This window comes from Blennius ocellaris (assembly GCF_963422515.1).
Source record: "Blennius ocellaris genome assembly, chromosome: 4".
Classification (NCBI taxonomy): domain Eukaryota; kingdom Metazoa; phylum Chordata; class Actinopteri; order Blenniiformes; family Blenniidae; genus Blennius; species Blennius ocellaris.
The window spans coordinates 12,826,867-12,847,918 of NC_137653.1; the positions used below are offsets into that span (position 1 = coordinate 12,826,867).

Sequence of the window (21,052 nt, forward strand, 5' to 3'; positions counted from 1 at the left end):
GTCAATGTTTTATTATATACAATATTGTCATTGATCATTTAACAAGACGGTGTCTAAAATGGTTTATAAGGATTTGATATGACCGTTGGACGTCTTCAATTCAATGTTCTTGATGAAAGGCAACATGCACTTGTCGCCTCCCATGAAGCGATAGGTTGCAACATTTGCCTCCCAAGGTAACAATCTGGAACAGGGGGAGGGGGAGGCATGGCATTAATTCAGCATTCAGGAAATAAGTGGAGATGTTTTGCTGAGTAATACTCACGCTCTTGTGAGGAAAGGAATGTACATAAGGCGAGGGATGCAGATCATTTGCTGCTCTGCTAGTATGGCTTTCATGGACTGCTGCACGGTGTAGAGCGGCTCCAGAGGTGGGATGAGGCTTCGCAGCTCCTTCCTAGTGGATGGCAAAAAGTCATCATTTAAACTTTCTTTATTCCAGTTTCCATTCTGGAGCACAGCGCCTCACCTGATTTCACAGCCTGCGAACATCCCCGTGTCTACAATATACGGGCACACCAAAGTGGTTTTGATGCCGCCGAGGTCTTCTGCAAGCAACTCGTGGGTCAGTGACTCGTGGAAGCCGACGGCTCCGAATTTACTGGCACAGTAATCCTGCAGGAGGAAGCAAGGTGGACACGAAAACAGCCTGGCCAGTTAGTATAGGGTGAATAAAAGACCCTTTTAAAGTTGTTGGTTTTTTTTTTCATACCTCCACGCATGCTGTGCTGAATAGTCCAAGAGCACTGGCAACGGTTACAATGTGACCGTGGTTCTTGGCTTTCATCTGGGGCAGGAAAGCTTTTGTCATCTGTTAAGGTGGGATCAAAATAAAGACAATGGGTTCAGAGAGGTGGGACTTCAAAATGTACAAATGGTGTGCTTGAATAAGTCAGTATTTCTAAGTCATTTTTACTCCTGAAGTTCTAACACGGTCTCCATCTCATTTGCATTTCAAATAATACTTTTTTTTGGTCCTTTGTTATTCTGATTTCACCCTAAACAGGTACGACAAAGCTTTAACTTTATTATATAAATTGCATGCACAAAGTACATGAAAAAGGCACAATGAAATAATGCACAACCCAAAACTGGATCTAACAAAACTACCCTTGCCATACAAAGCAGAAGAAAGCACAAACATGTAGTTTATTAAACTGCACTCTCTTTGAAGTATATGGAATTGTCCACCCCATTACATAATGGATGCATTCTCTAAATGAGAAGTGACCAAGATATGAATCTGACGTCGAGGCGAGTACTGTAAGAGCATTAGGTCTTTAAAACCACCAAAAAATCTGTCCCCACGAAATCAACCGTTTGCTTTAATCTGCTTAAATGTTTTACAGAAAAGTGATGCTGTGCTTAGTGGTGGATAGACTTGTTGTTTGGTGGTTTCTCAGTTTCAAACCAACTTACATGGTGAATCTTCTTACTGAGCTGGTGAAAATACACAATGACACTATGGGAAGTATAGAATCAGGCCGACAGAAGGGCAGGGACAGAGCTTCCCACCTGCAAACATGAATAACCTATACAGCTTTTCTTTAATGTTTATACCATTAGCAGATAATCATCTGCATTTTCAATGTTTGATTTGAGAAAAATCCACCGAGTAAAATATTTTAGTTGCTTTTTTGTGAGAAGTCTTTTTTTTATGACATATTTGTCAAGTGCTTCATGTCATGTGCTCACAAATCTGCACCTCAGATGCCCGAATGTTATCCACCCTCAGCGATATCTACCATTGTGTGAAGCTGCTACATGGCATTTTATTTTGGAAGGGAACTAAAACACAAACCTAACAGTAAATTGTCAAAGGAGGTGTCTGGAGTTATGTCTTTCATCAAAATTGTAGGGCTTCATTGTGTACTTCACAATAAAAGAAATGTGACTATTCATTTTTTATTCTTCTTCTTCAGTGTCATAGGGCACAAACCCACGACAACAAGATGCTTATTTCCACTTCTTGAAGGAAAACATTAGTGACATTTCGCCTTTGTGATCCACCTTTGTACAGTTTTCCTCCTCTGCTTACGGATTCAGGAGAAAGTCTCCTGAATCAGATCAGCAGCACTTGAGTGGGTTTTACAAAGTCACAGAACAGCCTTCCACTGTACGTCTGCTGCAGATATCCTTTGTGTTTTGCTGCTAATGAGCTTAACCTTTTAATTTATGAGCACGGGACCTTAAGAGGATCAAAAACACGACCACGTGTTTGCTTGTGCTCCTCCGACTCTCAGGGATGACGTAAAGTTTCCTGTAACTTCATGGCAACGCAGTTGTGTTCAGTGACCTGTGGTGATCTAAAGCCGCCGGGCGGCTGATCTCAAACCTTCACGCATCACGGAACAAACTGTGACCCGAGCCGACAGTGAAAAGCGGTTACATAATGCTCGTCACACTGTCAGATAGCGTGAGTCCATGAAGCGAGTGTCGGCGGGATGCGTGCGTAAAAGACGCACGGACGAGCGGACTCACCCAAAACAGCGCGTGGCAGTTCACCAGCAGGGTCCGCTCCAGGAGCTCATCGGGACAGTCCAGCAGCCTCCGCCCGGCCACCACACCCGCGTTGTTCACCAGTATCGACACGATCCCGACCTCCGCCCTCACCCTGTCCGCCGCCTCGTAGATGCTCCGGCGCTTGGACAGGTCCACCGTGTACGTGTGCACCTGCACGCCCAGCTCGCGCGCCTCCTTGGCGGTCTGCTCATTGGCGGCCGCGTTGCAGTCCCACAGCACCAGGTGTGCGCCCTCTTTGGCGAACTCCAGGGCGAAGAGGCGACCCAGCGCGCCCCCGGCCCCCGTGATCAGACACAGCTCCCCGTCAATGCACTTGAGTCTCGGCCGCAGGAAGGTCTGGACGACGGCGCTCAGGATGGAGTAGGTCAGGTCGATGAGCATCAGCAGCAGGTCCACGATGACGATCATGATGCTGCGGTCCGAGCCCGGTCCTTCTGAGCCCAGGAGATGGTTCAAGGGTCCCACAAGCAGACCGCTAAGCTTTGGAGTCGCCGTTCCCCAGTGACGTGAGGCTGGATGTCCATTTTATATAACGTGCGTGTGCCGGATTAGGTGCACCGACTGATGGTGGCCACCAATAGAGAGGCTTTTTGTGTGATGACTGAGGAGCTGACTGACTAACTCGTGCACATTCATAACTCAGTTGTAAACAGTGGTGGGATGACTGAGGCAGGGATTAGGATCACACAGAGCCAAAGCCACCATACATAACATGCAATCTTAAACCCTCACATATATTCATAATGGATATTTATTTTGGACCAACGCGTTCAAGATATAGACCCTCTGTGATAAACCATGATGTTACATCACCAATTTCACTTTTTTAAAATTTTACATTTAGTATTTGTTGATGCATGACAGAATCACTTCTGTCTTCTTAACACAACCCCACCACTTTAATTCTGAGCAGTAATCAATGCTTTTAGAATTTTTTTTTCTTATACAGTTTTATTCTAAACAAAACAACTCAAGTGACCATATGTTGACAATGCATGAATGTACCCCGGCTGCTACAATATTATTTGTTTTGGCAATGGTTTACTTTAAAACCGGTGAAAACTGGCCAGTGTGATTGTCTCCTGTGTGAGTGACCTGTGCATGATTCTAGGTTTAATGGGAAAATATGAAATTTATTTTGTCTTACGTTGCAAGATTTTCCACAGTGGCTTCAGTGCATTAAAATGTAGTGAAAAGCTGTGATACAGTGATTCTGCAGATTTTAATTGGTATTGCCATAGCATGTTGATTAAAATTCATATGCCAATAAACAAAGGTTTCAGTTAAGAATATTGTCATGTTTATTACTAAAACCCATTCCAAAAATGAGTGCCACATACTCTTTACATACTTTTCACAGTATTTGATAACGTTTTGTTGATGTGACATAAGCATTCAACTGATAGTTGGTTCATAGCATCAGGTTAACTTATTGTCGGTTAGTTTTATTTTAAAACATGTTCAGAAGTCAGAATACACTTAATTGTCCAGTTTATTTTCTATAAATAACTTTTCTACAATAGCCTATATTGGTTTAAAAAAAAAATCATGTTTCTATTGTACTGCTCTGTGGCATTTTTAATATTTCATTCATGAGCGGTCACCTATTATGTAGAAATCCTTTCATGTGTAATTGAAAGTTATTCCTGATCCATGATGTGAGAGGGATTATACAACTCTGTTAAGGTGATAAACTGCTTAGCCCATGTGCACAAATCCCTTATATGCAATATTTGTTTTGTTTTAAAGTATGATTTTTGGATAACCATTGTTTTTCTTCTGTGGGGTATTTTCATGTTTTAATTTCAATAATTGAAACATATTTTAGCCTTGGAGGTAACTCTGTCCTTCATAATGAAATAGTTATTTATGTTATGAAGACCATGTCTTGAGGGGAAAAGCCAGAAGTTGTGACTAGTATAGACTGTGATGTAATCCTTCTCAAAACTCGGGTGTTATGATGCAGTGGGACGTCATGCGGTGTGACCATTAGGAATTTGTAGAATGGTTTGAGACTCTTACTATAAACAAGGCATATTATTAAAAGACAGTGACACAGACACATGAGACACTGTGGGCTGTTTTCTCCTCAACCTTTGCATCCATCCACTTTCTATACAGCTTGATCCAATTTAGTGTCGACCCCGGAGAGGTCATCAGTCCTTCACAAGGCAAACACAATACAACCACACACCTTCACATCTGCAGGAAATTTAGAGTAATCAATTAACCTTGAAACCAGAGTACCAACATGAAACCAATGCAACTACAGAGAGAACATGTAAGGTTCAGACATAAACACAGCCTGAAGATGAAATGTGGGAAAACGTGAGGTTAACCACGACAACATCATGCAGCCCTTATATATGACATTTTTGTCACACTTTAATTATTTAATTATTTTTAAAATATTGTACAGGCGCATAATTTATTCTTAGTTTGTTGTTAATGTGGAAGCATGACTTACATGTATTGCCACAAGTTTCAATCATTGAGTGGAGCACTTCAAGCAGGCGTATGGATGGTGGATAACTACACAACACCAGGAGGCACTGTTGTATAGACTGAGGTTTGCCCTTTTACAAGTACAGGCTATTTGTCTTTTTAAAAAACAAAACAAAACCAAAAAAAACCAACAGCAAAACATCCAGATAATACCACCAGACTCATAGCACAAACTCTGGGTTATTGTATTTTATTAAGCATCAGTCAGTAAAAGGAAAAATGCTTCAGAACTGCTCATCAGATACCTTTTCATACAGCTTTTTAGATGCTATTTACAAGTTCAGTGTGTCAAAGTTTAATAGCGCTACATGCATTGAACCACAGGAAAACACAAAGATAGAATTCTACAAAGTCAACTGGTACAAAGTATGAAACTTTACAAAACAAACATTTCTCCAGATACAGAAAGGGCAGCATCGCAAGTCGATTTGAGGTGAACAAAGAGATAATTTCTCTGAAAAAGGGTGAAGATTCAGGAAATTAGATTATATGTCTGTATTTGGCTCAAAGCTCTCATGTAGCATATTGTTCTCAATGAAAAGGGTCATTTAACAAGTTCTAGTTTGTGCTTTGGATGATTATATTTAAACCAAGAGTGTTTGCTTATATTTCTGTCACTGGGCAACAGAGGACTTCATTTAGAAATAAAAATGAATAAAGTGCAGTTTGTAAAATAAGGACGAAATATAACATTGCTATAACATTCATCGGACAGAAAAAGAAGTTGTTTCTGTTCAAATACACTATGGCTTGTTTATACGAACATCCACTGTGGTTGGATTCTCATTATAGAATATTATTTACTGCATGTCTGACTGTTGTGTTATGAATGCTAATAAACCTTTATTTGCCTTCATATAACACCTCTATCTTTTCTTTTTTTTGTATCTGTTTTGCCTTTTCTTCTGTTCCTGGCATCTTTGACATGGAAAGTTGTGTGACCGTTCATCAATTGGACCTTTTTATCCTATTACCATGCAGCGTTAAGGGCAGGGCTGCTGCAAAGCAAACATCCCACACAGCAGCGACTGTATAGTTCTCTGTAAACCTTCACAGCTTCCTTTTTCAACCAACTCTTTTGTTGCAAAGTTTGTTCATCTGAACTGCGTGACACCATCAGACTGAACACGATGTTGTAAATGAGCGTTTCCTACAGGCCCAGACTTTCTCCTTGCATGCCCAGGATGTTATTTATAGAATCCCAGCTTTGAGCATATCCTCAAAAGGGTGCTTCAACCCATCAGACACTTTTTTTTTTTGCATTATCATTCTGCACAAAAGTAAATCAAGCTCTCACACACACGTGCTGTCTACACAACCCTGCTGTGTTTCTTGAATAGACAATATTAGGACAGGCATTTTCCGGAAGGAGCGGTTTACTCTCCTACCATGAAAGAACAAAATAGTTGTCAAGGCTCTGCTTTGAGTGATCGTCGGGTCTTTGTCGGAGGGTTCTGTGGGCCTGGGCTGAACATGAGGTGAACGAGTGCAACAGCCATCATTAAGGATTTTATCTGAAAGCAGGCTGACAGTTCTGCTGCACAGCTGTCTGTGTCACACTACACTTGCTCCTATCCCATTCACATCTCCCACCCACTTCCTCCAGGAATGGGTCGCTGAAGTGTTTGAATGGCTTCATCGCAGTGGAATCTGCGTTTCAGGTATGTGTTCAAGTTTGTTCCCGTGTTGATTTATTTGCTGGAATAATTTCTGAAGAAGGGCGATGTAAAAAAAAAAGAGAGCGTGACACAGCAGTCGGATTAAAATGGTCTTCAGTCCAGTTTTCTGTTTACATAACTTCTTCAGGCTTGGCCACACGAACGTCACAAGTGAGCAGGAAACCACTGAGATGAATGAGTGAATGCAAGTGGAAAAGCCGTCTGTTTGTAATATGCTATTTGAGCCTTTAAGGCCTCTACAAAATTAGGCTACTTGCTTGCATCAAATGTGAACCATCCAGTCTTCTCAAGCATTACCATGGAAACAGTGGTTAGTCACTGTCTGCACCTGTTTGTTTTTTGCAGACTGCGCCTTTTTGATGTAAATGCTTGGTGTGTGTAAGTGTAACTGCGAAAAACATTTGCAGGAGGACGGCGGATGTCTAACATATCAGTCTGGCAAGATCATGACCCAGTTTCCTGTCTGTTCAGTTGCTGTACAGTTTGTTTAATTAAGCGGGGCACAGCAACAAAGTAAGAGTGCAAGGTAGGGGTTTGTTAAAATAAAAGGCACATCGATGTCTAACTAGTATATTGTCTTACGATCCCAAACTATTGAAGCCTGAACTTTCACGATGGATAAACATCTCCTTTGTAGTATGCTTGCATGATATGTTGCAAATTAACCTTGTAAGACCATGCTTGCACGATTATTGTAAGACAGCATGAGAGCACCATGCACACCCAGACTCATAGGTGCATTGAGACAAGGAGGATGGGAAATATTCGGTGGAGCTAAAGTGGCCTACAGACTGTATGTGCCACCTTGCTGCTCCTGTGCCTGAGTGGCAGGCTGTATATAGATGTGAGGCGTCTTTAAGATTATGAGACGTCATGTTGGTTCACAAGAGAACAATGTGTTGGATTTTTTTGGGTTAAAAGAAAATAACACTTACTAAGATCCCTGTTGTGTAAATAATCTAATTAGCTTTTGAGTGTAAAATAAAGTGCTGCGGCCCCCTGTTCTTCGACTTTTCTCCTTTTTCATCAATAACTGTCTTCCTCTAAGGATGATGCATTGTCTGGCTCACATATTTGTCTCAAATGATAATTTTAAGGTTCCCTGAAACGTGTCAATATCTATGGTTCAGACAAGGAATGCTTACGGTTTTCAGATAAAGCATTGAAACTTACTACTGTCTGTACGTTATTAGAAAGAACAAGTCTTTGGTTCTTCACATCGCACAAAGAAACAAAGGGACATACCATTACGGGGAGACAGTAGCAAACAATAGAAATTTACCCACTCCAGCATACTGTCTAACAAATGCAACTCCGTCAAAATAATGCAGTAAATACACTGAAATGCAAAACTGAGATTTGCACAATATATCCATCTAAGAGCTTATTCTTTTAGAAAATATCTTAAAAATATAGATTATTTAAATCTTTACCTTGTACAATAAATGTGTGTTATTCAACATCGGCTCTACTTCTGTAGTTATACCTTTAGAGTATTCACACTCCTACAGAACTGGCAGATCAACGTTGAAAATCTGTATGATTTTCTCTATTGTCTTTCCAGTTATAGTGACGTTCATTTCATTTTTATGATAAGTTGAATATATCAGCTACAACAGGAATGGCGTCTCATCCTTGAGAAAGTTATTAAATCACACAAGACTTTGTGTTTTTCTTCTAGATTTCAAAAGATTTAAAAATAAACCAATCGTAGGGGCACACATACGCCTAGAAACAACCAAAACGATTGAACAGGAAAGAATAGCACATTGTTTAGTCCTGTGTGTTCCCAAAACAAATGATGATCACTTTAAGACGCTCTCTCGTTCGCAGCACGACAGGAACAAAATGGGTATGGTTGCAGCCTCACAGTGTCTTTTTGCATCGTCCAAGTGTAATTCTGTGCAGTAAAAAATACAAAGGAGCAAAAGACACTAAACCCCTGCTTCACAGAGAGACTGATTCAACTAACAGTCACAAATGAGACAAAAGAGTGGTAACACTACGTAATGAGTTGACTACACTTTAAAGCTAATAATTGCACACACATGTCTATGCATGCAATCCATCTGTTCGTCTCTGGTTTTATCTCATATCATACATACATAAAACTGTAGACAACATGAACTAAGGCCAATTTTGAAGAAAGACGTTAAAGGAAGCAAACTGCACTTTTCCCATTAGTAATATGCTTTGTCTAACGAAAAAAATAAATCTCCCCTCTGACTACTATATAGTCATTTGAAATATATCTGCTGCATGTGTCATGTTTCAATGCCCTTGGTGGTTTGCTACTGGCAGCCTTTGCTATAGTCGTAAGATATTATTTAGCTTATAAAAACAATATACCGTGCCCTCATAACTAGCTGGTAATTATTAAATAACCATATAAGCTAAAACAAATGTATAAATGATAAAAATAATCAGACTGCATTTATTTTCACTTTCATAACCTTTTAAAATCCTATGTCAAATATTCAAGAATCACTGGTAGGAAAAAAAACAAAAACTTCAGGAGTAAAATACAAACTCCTCCCCATTGTCCACAGTTGTCTTTTCATAGGAGATGGATTGTGAATTGTTCAATCATTCAGGAAAAAAGTTATCAGTGCCTTTCATATTCATGGGAAGTTCACTGTGCTTTTTTGTTTCCTACATGGTCTCTTTTTCTTTTTGTAACCTGAAGAGTTAAGAGTGACTTTCCTCTCCCTGAAGTGGCTGTAGTTCCTGAGCCACATGGTTCTCCTGCCCCTCTAATGGCTGTGTGCTGTTCCCCAGCTTTCTCTGGAGGCCCACCGTGTGGTTGGAGCCCTGCTGGAAGCTGGACACATGGCCAACTCTGGGGCTGGCTCTTTCCAGGAGTCTTTGGGTTGTATTGGTGCTCGAACCGTCATGCAGGTGCTCGTCCTCATCAGTGTCGGCGTCAATGAACTTATTGATGGACGAATCGTGGAATGTGAAGATACTGGGCAGTGCGTTCTCAGGGCTCTTGCTACTGGCAGTGGTGCAGATGGACACCTCGGGACTCTGAACTGATGAGCTGTCTGAGACGACTCCTGTCCCTGAATCCTCACCGCCTCTGAAGTTGACCCTGAGTGAACGACTTTTCAGCGGGTTATTGCAGCGCAGGCCTGCAGGGCTGTCAGAATATGGGCTTGGCTTGGTATGCTCCCCTGTTCGAGGCGTCACGGCGCCCTGTGATCCTTCATTTTCATTTTCCAAGGTGGGCTCCAGGCTGGGGTTGGTGCTGAACCTCCCTGTCATGTTGCTGATTGGGCTGTGGGAAAAACGAGAGCTCTCAGGAAAGTCAGTGGCACAGCTGATGAAGCTGTCAATGCTGGACATGCTCTTCATGTCTGTCACTCCCTCCACTTTGCTTGAAAAGGCTTCAGGGGGAATGTTTCCCATCTCAAATTCAGTTTTCTGCCTGGCAGATTTGGACAGAATTCCCTTTTCCTTGCTGTTGAGGTCAGGTTGAGACTGCGTCATTGCCATCTTGTTGTACATCTCCTCCAGTTTCTGTACACTGAGATGCTGAGGGCTGGTGGATGGCTTAGCCTGCTCCTGATAGCTTGACTCCAGGGTCTTTGTTGGGCTGCTGTGGCTCGTCTGTGGCTTGAGTTTGGGAGTGCCTCTCCCTGGAAGAGGAGACACATGATTATCATGCTCTTTTTCCTTCTTTTCATTAGTTTTGTCCACCATCACATCCATGAGCTCCAGACTGCGTCCAAAGGTATCTTTAATGTTCATAGAGACGATGCTACCATTTCTTTTAGCCCTCTCCAGAGCCTCTCGTCTTTTGATGGCTTTTTCCTGACGCTTCTGCTCTTTGTAGAACTCAGAGAAGTTATTCACAATGATGGGAATAGGTAAGGCGATCACGAGTACTCCTGCAATACAACACAAGCCCCCAACTATCTTTCCCAGCAACGTTTTGGGGTAAATATCACCATAACCTACTGTGGTCATAGTGATGGTGGCCCACCAGAAAGAAGCCGGGATACTTTTAAACTTGGTGTCTTCTTCATCCTTCTCAGCAAAGAATACAAGACTGGAGAAAATCATAATACCCATGGCCAAGAAGAGGATGAGCAAGCCCAGCTCATTATAGCTTCTTCTGAGGGTGAAGCCCAGAGACTGAAGTCCAGTGGAGTGACGGGCCAGCTTCAGGATACGCAAGATCCTCATGATTCGGAAAATCTGAACCACGCGTCGGACATTTTGAAACTGAAGCACACTCTTGTTGGATTCTGTTAGGAAAATGGTGACGTAGTATGGTAGAATGGCCAGCAGGTCAATGATATTCAGAGGACCCTTAAAGAACTTCCATTTGTTGGGAGATGATAGAAAACGAAGCAGGTACTCCATGGTGAACCAGGCAATACATACAGCCTCCACATGGGCCAACTGTGGGTTGTCTGTCGATTGGCCAAACTCATCAGTGTCCTGCAGCTCTGGAAGGGTGTTCAGAGACAAGGCAATGGTGGACAGCACAATGAACAGGATGGAGATGATTGCCAGGATCTGGAAAAAAAGTGGAGAAAAAAGGCAAAAGTTAAAAAATGTGAAAACAAATCAGAGCAAATATCCAGTGGGTTGTTACAAAATGTACATAGATGAACTGTTCATTACAAATTCATGTCACACTCAGTCAGAACCATTTCAGTGATTTTCATATTTTCCGATATGCGATCAAAACACAGATATGTATACAGTTTAAAAGGTCTAATGATGCAGCAACAGTCTAATTGTTTGGTTTTATTTAGCTTCTTTGAATCATTGATAATTGACTGATTTTGTACATTTCAAAGCCATTCGTAAGCATATCAATGAAAAGAAAGTTATTGCAAGCAAAATGTGGATAGCTTTTGCACAAGTGTGCAAATGTGTGATCATCAGTAATGTCTTTTCACTAACCTGGACTCAAATGAATGATAGACTAAAATATCTCAAAATAATTCTTTTAATAAGCTCTCTCTCTCTCTCTCTCTCTCTCTCTCTCTCTCTCTCTCTCTCTCTGTGCGTGTGTGTGCGTGTTTCTTTGACCTTATACCTTTGTGACCCTACCTTAACACAATGGTGATATAAGTGAATTGAACTTACTACTTACTATTTACCTCAAACTCATAACAATGACAATATAAGAATATAATACTACTTGCAGAAATAAAAACATTTCATTTTATTTATTTACATAATTTCATGCTTGTATTATAAAGCAAGCCAATATGAACTCAGGACTCAGGACTCCAACATCACAAAGAATGAGAGTGTTGCCAGTGTATATTGATGCACTTCTAAACTCCTTGTCATACTTCTTCAGTGTTTGTTCCTTTTTCTATTTGGCCTGCTGCAGTCCTTTGGGGTTCAAAATCCCATTGTTTGACATCAGTTTACAAAGCATACCATATCTGACCGGTAAATCCAACTCAAAGGCGACTGGAAACCTCGGAAGAACTGAGCTACTGACTAATGATATAATCTGCTGAGTACAATAGAGTCTCGTCACAGTGCTGGGGGATTACCCAGGTTGCACAGTTGTACCTGTGTAGGTGTGCCACACCTATTATTACTGTCCCGAAGTCAGTATGAAATCCAATACAAGGTCACTGTCGAGGCTCTCCCAGGTGAGTAGCGGGTGGGATTATTCTCTGGTACCAATCAGCCTCCATAAGCTTTAATTAATCTTGACAGGCGGCTGCCTGTACATCTACCATGGCATTTGAAGAGTGAGGGACTAAACACAGAGAAACCCAGCTGGGGGACAGGCCAGGAGGAATACCAAACTGAAGTAGTATAAACCTTACATGCTATATAGCTTACATGTTAGAGGGCACACAAATTAATCAAACCCTACCAGCAGTGTCCCTGAAATAGCCTGCCCCCTGTTTTGGATCCCACAAGACACTAAATGATAAATGAAAACTATCCGATGCAACCTATTCATGGTGCTACTGGATAATCACACTCGGGAGACTAAAACATCCAAAGTCAATACATCCATGAGTAAAAGTTAAAAGCAAAAACTATGATTCCAAGTACTTTTTGAAGAAGTGGTGATCACAGAGTTTATAAGAAATCTCCATGGTGAAGGCATCAATAGCCTCACAAAAGGTATCACTGGATACACTGTATCATCATATTCTGTGTGGATCTAGCATCGTCCCATTCAGGTCTGTCCATTTTTAAACTTACAACAAGCCACGAATAACAAAGGATATCAAGGCCATCCTCAACAAAAAGGAGCAGGCCTTCAAAGTTATTACATGGAAGAGGTGAGAAAAATACAGGAGGAGGAGGCTGCAGGGGAAACTCCAGCAGAACAATATGTTAGAGATCTGGAGAGCCATGAGGACAATAATAGGGTACAGACAGAACACCGGAGAGGTGGATGGATCCATGGACAGGGCGGATGAACTTGATCTGTTTTGTTTTTTTTAAAGATTTGACACTGAGGGCCATTGTGGACATTGTGGAAGACTAAAGATTGAGGCGGACTCAAATAAAATGGACTGGGTCAAGAACCCTGAAACCCTTTACAGAAAGGGCCAAAACATGCAATTGAGGTCTTTTAACATCTGCCGCACTACGGTGAAGGTGTTCTATGAGTCTATTTGGCGAGCAGGTTCCTCTTTGCTATTCCATGCTGGGGCAGGAGGCTGAGGACGGCTCACACCAACAGGCTCAACAAACCCATCAAAAAATGTAGTACTGTATTAATCCCCAGGGCCCCAGTGCATGTTTTTGGGAATGTGGAAGGAAACCGGAGTATCCGGAGGAAACCCACACATACACAAGGAGAACATGCAAACTCCACACAGAAAGGCAGCGGGCCATATTTTAACCCACAACCTTCTTGCTGTGAGGTGAGAGCACTAACCACTTTGCCACCGTGTGGCCTATGCTCATACTTCTTTAACATGATTGTGTCATATTGCTATTTTAACTTCTATGCAATATATTCTGTGTTCTTTTCTGTGTGGAGCTATGCTACAATAATTTGCCTCTTGGATTCATAAAGTATTTCTATTCTATTCTATTCTATTCTATTCTAAACCTCCAAATCTGGACCATGGAAGGAACAAACATACAGTAAGTGCACCGATTCAACAGCAGCATTTCACAATGAATTACTGTTGTTGCTTGTCCCCAGGTTGAAAATGAACTATCTTGTGGAATCCTCAGTTATCAGATCTAAACGGGCTAGAGTGCAGTTCATAAATCATGTTGAATGCCAAAGACAGCGCTGAAACCAAACCCTTGCTGTGCTTGGTGTATTGTGTAAACGGAACACCTGAAGAATGGCCTGCTCTATCTCCCATCAAATTCTCTCTCTGACTCACCTTTCCCCTCCCTCCCACCTCCAGAGTAAGCCAAGTGGGGTCAGCCAAAGAGGAGATGACAGGGAAGTGATCTCACGACAGAGATACACACTCTCACTCAGGATGAGCGATATAAAGAAATGTCTACCGGTGACAAATCTGTGACGGAGGCTCTGTTGCGAGCTCACTGGGTGCTTTGCAACATTAACTTGTGAGTTTCCCCAGTTAGGCAACTCTATCCCTAATGAGGAAGCCCAATATTAATATTTATAATTTGCTGATAAAGCAGAGCAGGAAGAGAGGAAGAGACCTTAAATGTGTGCTTTTGTGTGCTTAAAACGTCCCCCCAAAGCTAAAATGCAATTGGATGATCACATTTTGTAACAGGGACATTAGGAAGCAGATGCTTATGCTTGGGGTTGTATTTCTTCATCAGCTCTTAATGACAAGAAGTGGGGTCATGGGGACAACCCGTCCACCTTCCTGTCTGCGTAAACAGAAGATAAATCTGCCTAAGACTGTTGCTGCTTTTGCAAAATCATGGCACCCACTCAACTCTCCCAAACACTCAAGAATATTCAAAACACACACACACACACACACACACACACACACACACACACACACACACACACACACACACACACACACACACACACACACACACACACACACACACACACACACACACACACACACACACACACACACACACACACACACACACACACACACACACACACACACAGCTCAGTAATTAGCCCCAAGTCTTCTTTCCCCACAGGCCTGGGGAGAGGCAGGAGACTGAATATTTAATATCCCCCTGAAGTGCATGCTGTCCTGGAAAAGGTGTGCATGAGTAGGCCCTCACTGGGCCATGACGGTCTGCAGGGTCACAGAGGTAGCCTAGTTTTCACCCCCGAAGCTTCTGCTTCACGCTCAATCAAGAGAGAAAGGGAAGGGAAACATGAGTTCCTGTGAATAGTTGACAAAGAAAAGGAAAGCGAGTGTTCCATCAGGATCATGAGGTTCTCTGGTCAAGATCTAATAAAACATGAACAGTTCTTCCAGCTCCATGTTGTCATACATGTCTTATTTTGTGCTTCAGAGGCTCTACTTTGTAAAGTTGAAATTTAATGCAGAATTGTTGCAGCTCCTCATGTATATCATGAGAGGACATTGAATCATATAACAAAGTACTACGCCTTTAACACAATTTAACCTGATGGTGGCGCTAGATTAAAAGTCATGGAAACATTGCAGAAATTCCAACTGTTCAGGACAAAATTAGCTTTCAACAGTGGCAGAACCAGCCAGGAGAGATGAGACAGAGGAGCAAGAGCATTCAGAGCTCGATAAAGAATGGAGGCGTGTGAGGATTATTAATAAAAACAGAGATACAAGAAACACAACTGACATTTGAGTCTGAGAACAGATGAGAGGAGGAACAAAGTGCCATTGTCTTTTTGTCCATAAATTAGGGCTTTCCCTTGCGTCACGCGGTGCAAAACGTTGATTCACTTGTCCGATCTCCTCTTAGCTGGATTTGCCCTTTTCACCACATGAGCTGAATCAATGCAAGCATTATGTCACACGGTGACTCACTCATTTTTTATTTTCAGCGGACGTGTTGCGCACAAGATGGCATCTTTAATCCTCTTATTGTACTACTTCTGTGACTGGCAAATAAGTATTTTCCATGCCTGTGTTACCTTCTTCCTACAGAGGCTGCTGTTGGTTCTGCAGACAATCCTGCTATGGGAAACGGGATCAGGTTGTTGTTTTCAACAGAAACTTCATAGGAGGAGAACGACTGAATGGTAGTGCCAGTAAACAAAGTGGAAAAGTCTTCCTGCAAGGGTGGAAGTGGCTGTTGAGACGGCACTATAAACATTTCCCATGCAGGCTAATTTTTTTGGGAAATTTCTACAAACTCTGCAAAAATCTGCCGATAATGTCACTGCTTACTATTGACTCTATCATACAGGTAAAATTCAGGAAAAACCACAAAAGCAAAATCGGAACATTTGGGATTTAGTGGTGATTTGTTATTTTCACTTTGTTTGTTTTGCAGAACCAAGGCGCTATAGGAAGAACCCTTGACACACAGGAGTGATTCGCAACTGATTGTATCAAAAGTAGTGGAATTGGTTACGTAAATAGAGTACACTGTACTCAAGTGTAAGGAAAAATTATACAGAACATGCACAGAAGCAGAAGTGTGTATCGTGCATTGACTAAATATAAATCACTTTCCAATATTCATGTTAATGAAGGCCAGTGTCACATAGTGGCATGTTTTCAATAGTTTCTGATCGAAGCTTACATTAGAGCTACTGAATCAATTCACTGCAGTCTTTGATTATAAATAACCAAATCCTGAAGTCAGTCTATGAAATCGTCATTGGTAGAATCCAAAACTTTATGTACATTTATGTTTATGTTATAAACATTTATGTTTATGTTATACACATAAATGTCCTCCTTATGTTATATACCAATATATAATATTGATTTAGTATTATGGGTCAGTGAAACACAATGCAGTTGTTGAGATTTGGTCATAAAGTGTTTCATTTGATTCTTTTTTAGTGTTGCATACATAATACACATTAGCAACAAGCTTAATCGAAAAAATAGTTTTTTTGCATAAGTAAAGTCCAGTGAAACCAACCCACTGACAATGGCACTGCAGAAAAAGGCTAAATGAGGTATTAAAAAACCCCAATAATAATGATTCACTTACAAAAGTCTCCCATTACAAGAAATATGAATTATTATAAAAACACAAGACAATAATTCTTGCACTCTCCCACAACACATATGAGCTAAACTTGTGGTTTTTCCGCTGGGAGCAAATAAAATCTGATGTTAAAGTGTTTGAAAAGCATTTAACAGCTTCTAATTACATAAGTGCCCCCTAACTTTCCTCATATGGTTGTGAACCACAAAGGCAGTGCCATTAAGTATCTTCCAAATTGACAAGACCTCCCGTGTGCTGCACAGATGTGGCCTTGCCTCTTCAGCATGTTTCACCTTGCTGAACAACCTTTTCTGTCCCACCTCACAGGCTAAAGCAGAAAGCCCGTGTCTATCCATGCAATGCACCGAGGAGAAGGCGGCGAGATGGATTACTGTGCTTGCGGCTCCTCGCAGGATTTGTCCTTTTGAAAGTGTGAAGGTGGTGCTAAAATGATGTGGCACACAGACACAGTGCATTAAGTGTGTGTGTGCACTGATGTATGGCTTTCACCAGCTTGCCGAGCTGCGATGAATCCATCATGCACAATGGCGGTAGGTGTAACAAATTCTTCCCGTACTTGAAGGATGTCTCAATAAAACCAAGTTCAATATAACAGAAAACTTTCATCCTTATTCTCCTGGTTCCACATTTCTTTCTTTTTCTGCCAACCTGACAAATTGATGACAGTCAAAGCCTACGTAACAGTCACATGGCAGTATTTACAAGTGATCAATGCTTTTAGGCAAGAATTATCTAATTTTATTTATTATAAGAGATGCTCTGAACACACAATAATAGTACAAGTAACAGTATACACCTTTTCACTAGGATGCAATAACAAGACTCAATATCTTTTGCGCGGCTCAATCAGCATTGATTGAACTTGGACATTTTCAAAATAAATAAATAAATACTACACTTAGAAGTCATATAAGGCTGTACTGTTAACAAAGGTGGACCATTTCAAAAGTCAATGTTTGTTTGACAAATACAAACAAATACAATGAAAAATGTCAAAAATCATTGTGCAAATATACAAGTATACGAATGAGGGAGACAGAATGTAGAAAAGAATAAAGGTGACATGGGAAAGTGAAAAAAAAAAAAGAAAGTGAGGAGGTGAGAGACTGAAATAAGATTGTTCCCTGTGGCTGACGGGCAAATCATCAGCAGTGCTGTTAGTCTGTGAGTGTCAGTCCCCTTGATGAAACATCTGTTCTCTGCACGGAGTGCAACAGAAAACCTTGACTCTGAAACATCTGGAGCACCTGTTCTATCAGGTGGACCCAGACAAATACATGGCACCCGGCTGTAGGAACAGATGGGAAACTCCTTATAAAGAGATTATTAAGAAATTCTTTGGAGACTTTAACAGCGAAAGTATGTAATGAACAAGGGATGGTGCATGTGATGAAAGGTGAAGTGCATACAATATGTTTTACCACAAAACCTTGGCACATAGAGCTGACTGTATGTACATCAAATATATTAGAGGTTAATTAGTCTTTCTAAATGTCTCCAGGAGTGAATATGTGTGTCTGATTGTTTTAATGTATACGCATATAAACCTGCCGTGGTGACTCCATAGTTAAGCTATTAAAGTCTTACTGATAAAATACCTCACTATAATCCAGCAATTTGCAATTCCGAGATTCTGAAGGTGTTTCTTTTGTGTGCAAGTGCTAAAAATGGGGCACACTGGCAAGAATCAGTCGTATCTCCAATCAGTAGAGACACATCACGCCCAGTGGAAAATGACAAGTACTCAAAATCTGGCTTTGTTCTCTGTGCTTGTTTTTTTTGCAGGCTGGAGCTCCAGCTGTCTCTTGTTGCTATGGTCTTTGCTCACTCATAAACTGGCAACAGTGGGGGCAAGAGAGGGGGGGGGGGGGGGGGGGTATACAGTATCAAGCTGAATTACCACCAACTCAGCCGAAGTGTACCATTTGGCAGTTAGGTGCAAATAACAACACCACATTTTTTTTTTTTAAACCTGTGGGGTCAAGACAATATATACAGAAAACAGTAAGTACTGGAGAAGAAAGTACTTGCAACAGCTTGTTGGAATTAACATGTCAGCCAAGTCAAGTTTAATTACAATTCGAAAAGGTAATCAACTTCAAGATGCAGGCAGCCTAAAGAGACACAGCAGCCACAAGACACCACTATCCAGTAGCAGCTGGTGATTATTTACCCGAGTAGAGGCCTCTGATTACATATTACCAAGGCTGTTGTCTTAGCTCCGTGCAGCTTTGAATTCAGCTATAGGGAACTAAGGTTTACACAGCAGAGCAGGAAAAACAAACGCACTTCATTCATTCGCTCAGTCTGGCTGTTTATTTAATCTCTTTCCTCATTGAGTGGTAAGATCTTTGAGGAAGCAAATTAAACTTTGAACTCTGAGTTAAAGGTCAATATTTTAACTGGACATACATGTTAAACTGCATTATAACAGTAATTTATGAGTTTAACAAAATAAAATCTGATGATGATGATGACGACGACGACGACAACAACAACAATAATAGCAATAATAATAATAATAATTATTATTATTATTATAATGATGATGAAGTATGAAACTGTTGACCTTTTGACCTGCACATACTGCCACTTGCTGCACCATGCAGATGTCAGCTGGGATTCAAACAGAGGTCCTGACCTCTTACATCAGAGAAAAAGCTCATAACATCTGGTCAGAGAAAGTAATTGATGAGGCATCTTTCAGCTGAAGATGAGGATCTCCCGCCCTTCATCAAGCCCTGCTCTGTGCTTGACCGCCACTATGACTCCAGCGCACTGATCCTCATCACAGGGTCTTGCCTCAGACCTGAACCTTGACTCAAAGCCGCTGACATACAGTGGACACACACGGGCCGATAAAGTGGCTGTGCTGGTGTGGTCTCTGCTGACCGCTGATTAACATTCACTCTTTTTCTTCACCATTGACCTCTAACTGTGGCGCTACAAGCCTGAAAGGTGTTTACCATAAGGACCATATGTCATTGTCCTTATGAAGTTTTATGTTCTCAGCTTTCCCTTTATTTTCTGTTAAAGCAGGGAAACTCTGTCACCTCATTGTGTATGTGTGAATCTACTAAAGCATCAAAACTAAAATTATCCAAACGGGTCCCATTGTGCCAGGCCCACCACTCACTGTAGCCATGACAACAAACTCACCCAGTTGTAATTATAGAAAGTGCTATGCCACTGGATGCGTGGCAGAACAAACTTACTTCCTTCCCCCTGTACATCTCCACTGTCCGCTTCAGTTTGCATTGTGCCTCTCCTTGTGAATATCTCACATTCTTCTCTGACTGGGTAAGAAGACGTGTGATGGATGATGAGCTAATTGTCGGTTGTAAAGCCAGATGGCACATTCAGTGTGCTCCATTTGACACTGTCAGCTCAATATGGAAATCTGCAATGAGTGAGATGAACGCACATGGGCAGAAACTGCCCAGAGTCTGAAGCACTTGAGCCTCAGCATCTTATATGGAGAGATGATCAGTCAGCTGATTCAGCACTAAATGTCCTACTTGTTATAACAGCATGGAAAATGTCACCTCTCGATTTAGTTTTCTCACATGTGTTAGCAGAATTTTCACCTGTGCTTCATTTCTTTCCCCCATTTTTTATTAGTTTTGTCAAAAAACAATTCTTGAAATATGAACAAGTTAGTGGTAAAAGTATTATTCATTATACATTGAATTGATGGATTGAGCGTGTTGCATGGCAGCTTCCTCCATTGGTATGTGTATGTGAGTGCGTGTGTAAATGTGTGTGTGAATGTGTGAATGTGATTAACAGTGTAAAGTGCTTTGGGGACCGCTCAAGCAGTGAAAAAAGTGCTCTATAAGTGAAATCCTTTAACCATTGATTGATTGATTAATCGATAGTAGTTAAGATAAGTAAAGCAGAAGAATTCCTGCTTGAGCTCACTCTTATGGAAAAAAAATCCACATTTCCTTCAATTCAATTATTCAATTAGATTTAAAACACTTGAGTCACATAGTAATATTGATATTTATTGGCATTATTACCTGACAATTGTGCAGATGATGAAAGTTTGTCACATGTCTAATATTATTAACAATATTAATTTTTTTACTCAAGAAGGGTACCTTAAGTAGCACAAAACCAGCTCTTTCTCATTCAGAATCATCAGAATCAGAAATACTTTTTTTGTTTAAGTCTATGTAAGTGAAACTCCTGTAGCCAGTGTCCCTTTAAAATTATTTTGCACAAAAAACACATCAACTAAGCAGTTGTTTTGTTTA

General features: G+C 41.1%; 2 protein-coding genes across 2 annotated transcripts in view; both read right to left on the reverse strand.

Annotated features, from left to right (window-relative positions):
• Positions 1-63: 63 nt before the first annotated feature.
• Positions 64-2,931, reverse strand: LOC308129485 (retinol dehydrogenase 10-B-like; the record flags this gene model as incomplete). The annotated part of the gene is made up of 5 exons (XM_080495429.1): positions 64-184; positions 266-397; positions 470-615; positions 713-811; positions 2,482-2,931. 5 exons carry the CDS (start codon positions 2,929-2,931, stop codon positions 64-66), a joined length of 948 nt encoding a protein of 315 aa, XP_080351555.1.
• Positions 2,932-9,395: 6,464 nt separating this feature from the next.
• The window catches only part of LOC308129682 (potassium voltage-gated channel subfamily B member 1-like), a gene marked incomplete at both ends in the record, with an annotated part of 33,475 nt that continues 21,818 nt past the window's right edge, over positions 9,396-21,052 (reverse strand). The window contains one exon of the mRNA XM_080495704.1: positions 9,396-11,231. Coding sequence (XP_080351830.1) covers positions 9,396-11,231 — 1,836 coding nt within the window. The remainder of the gene's footprint in view (positions 11,232-21,052) is intronic.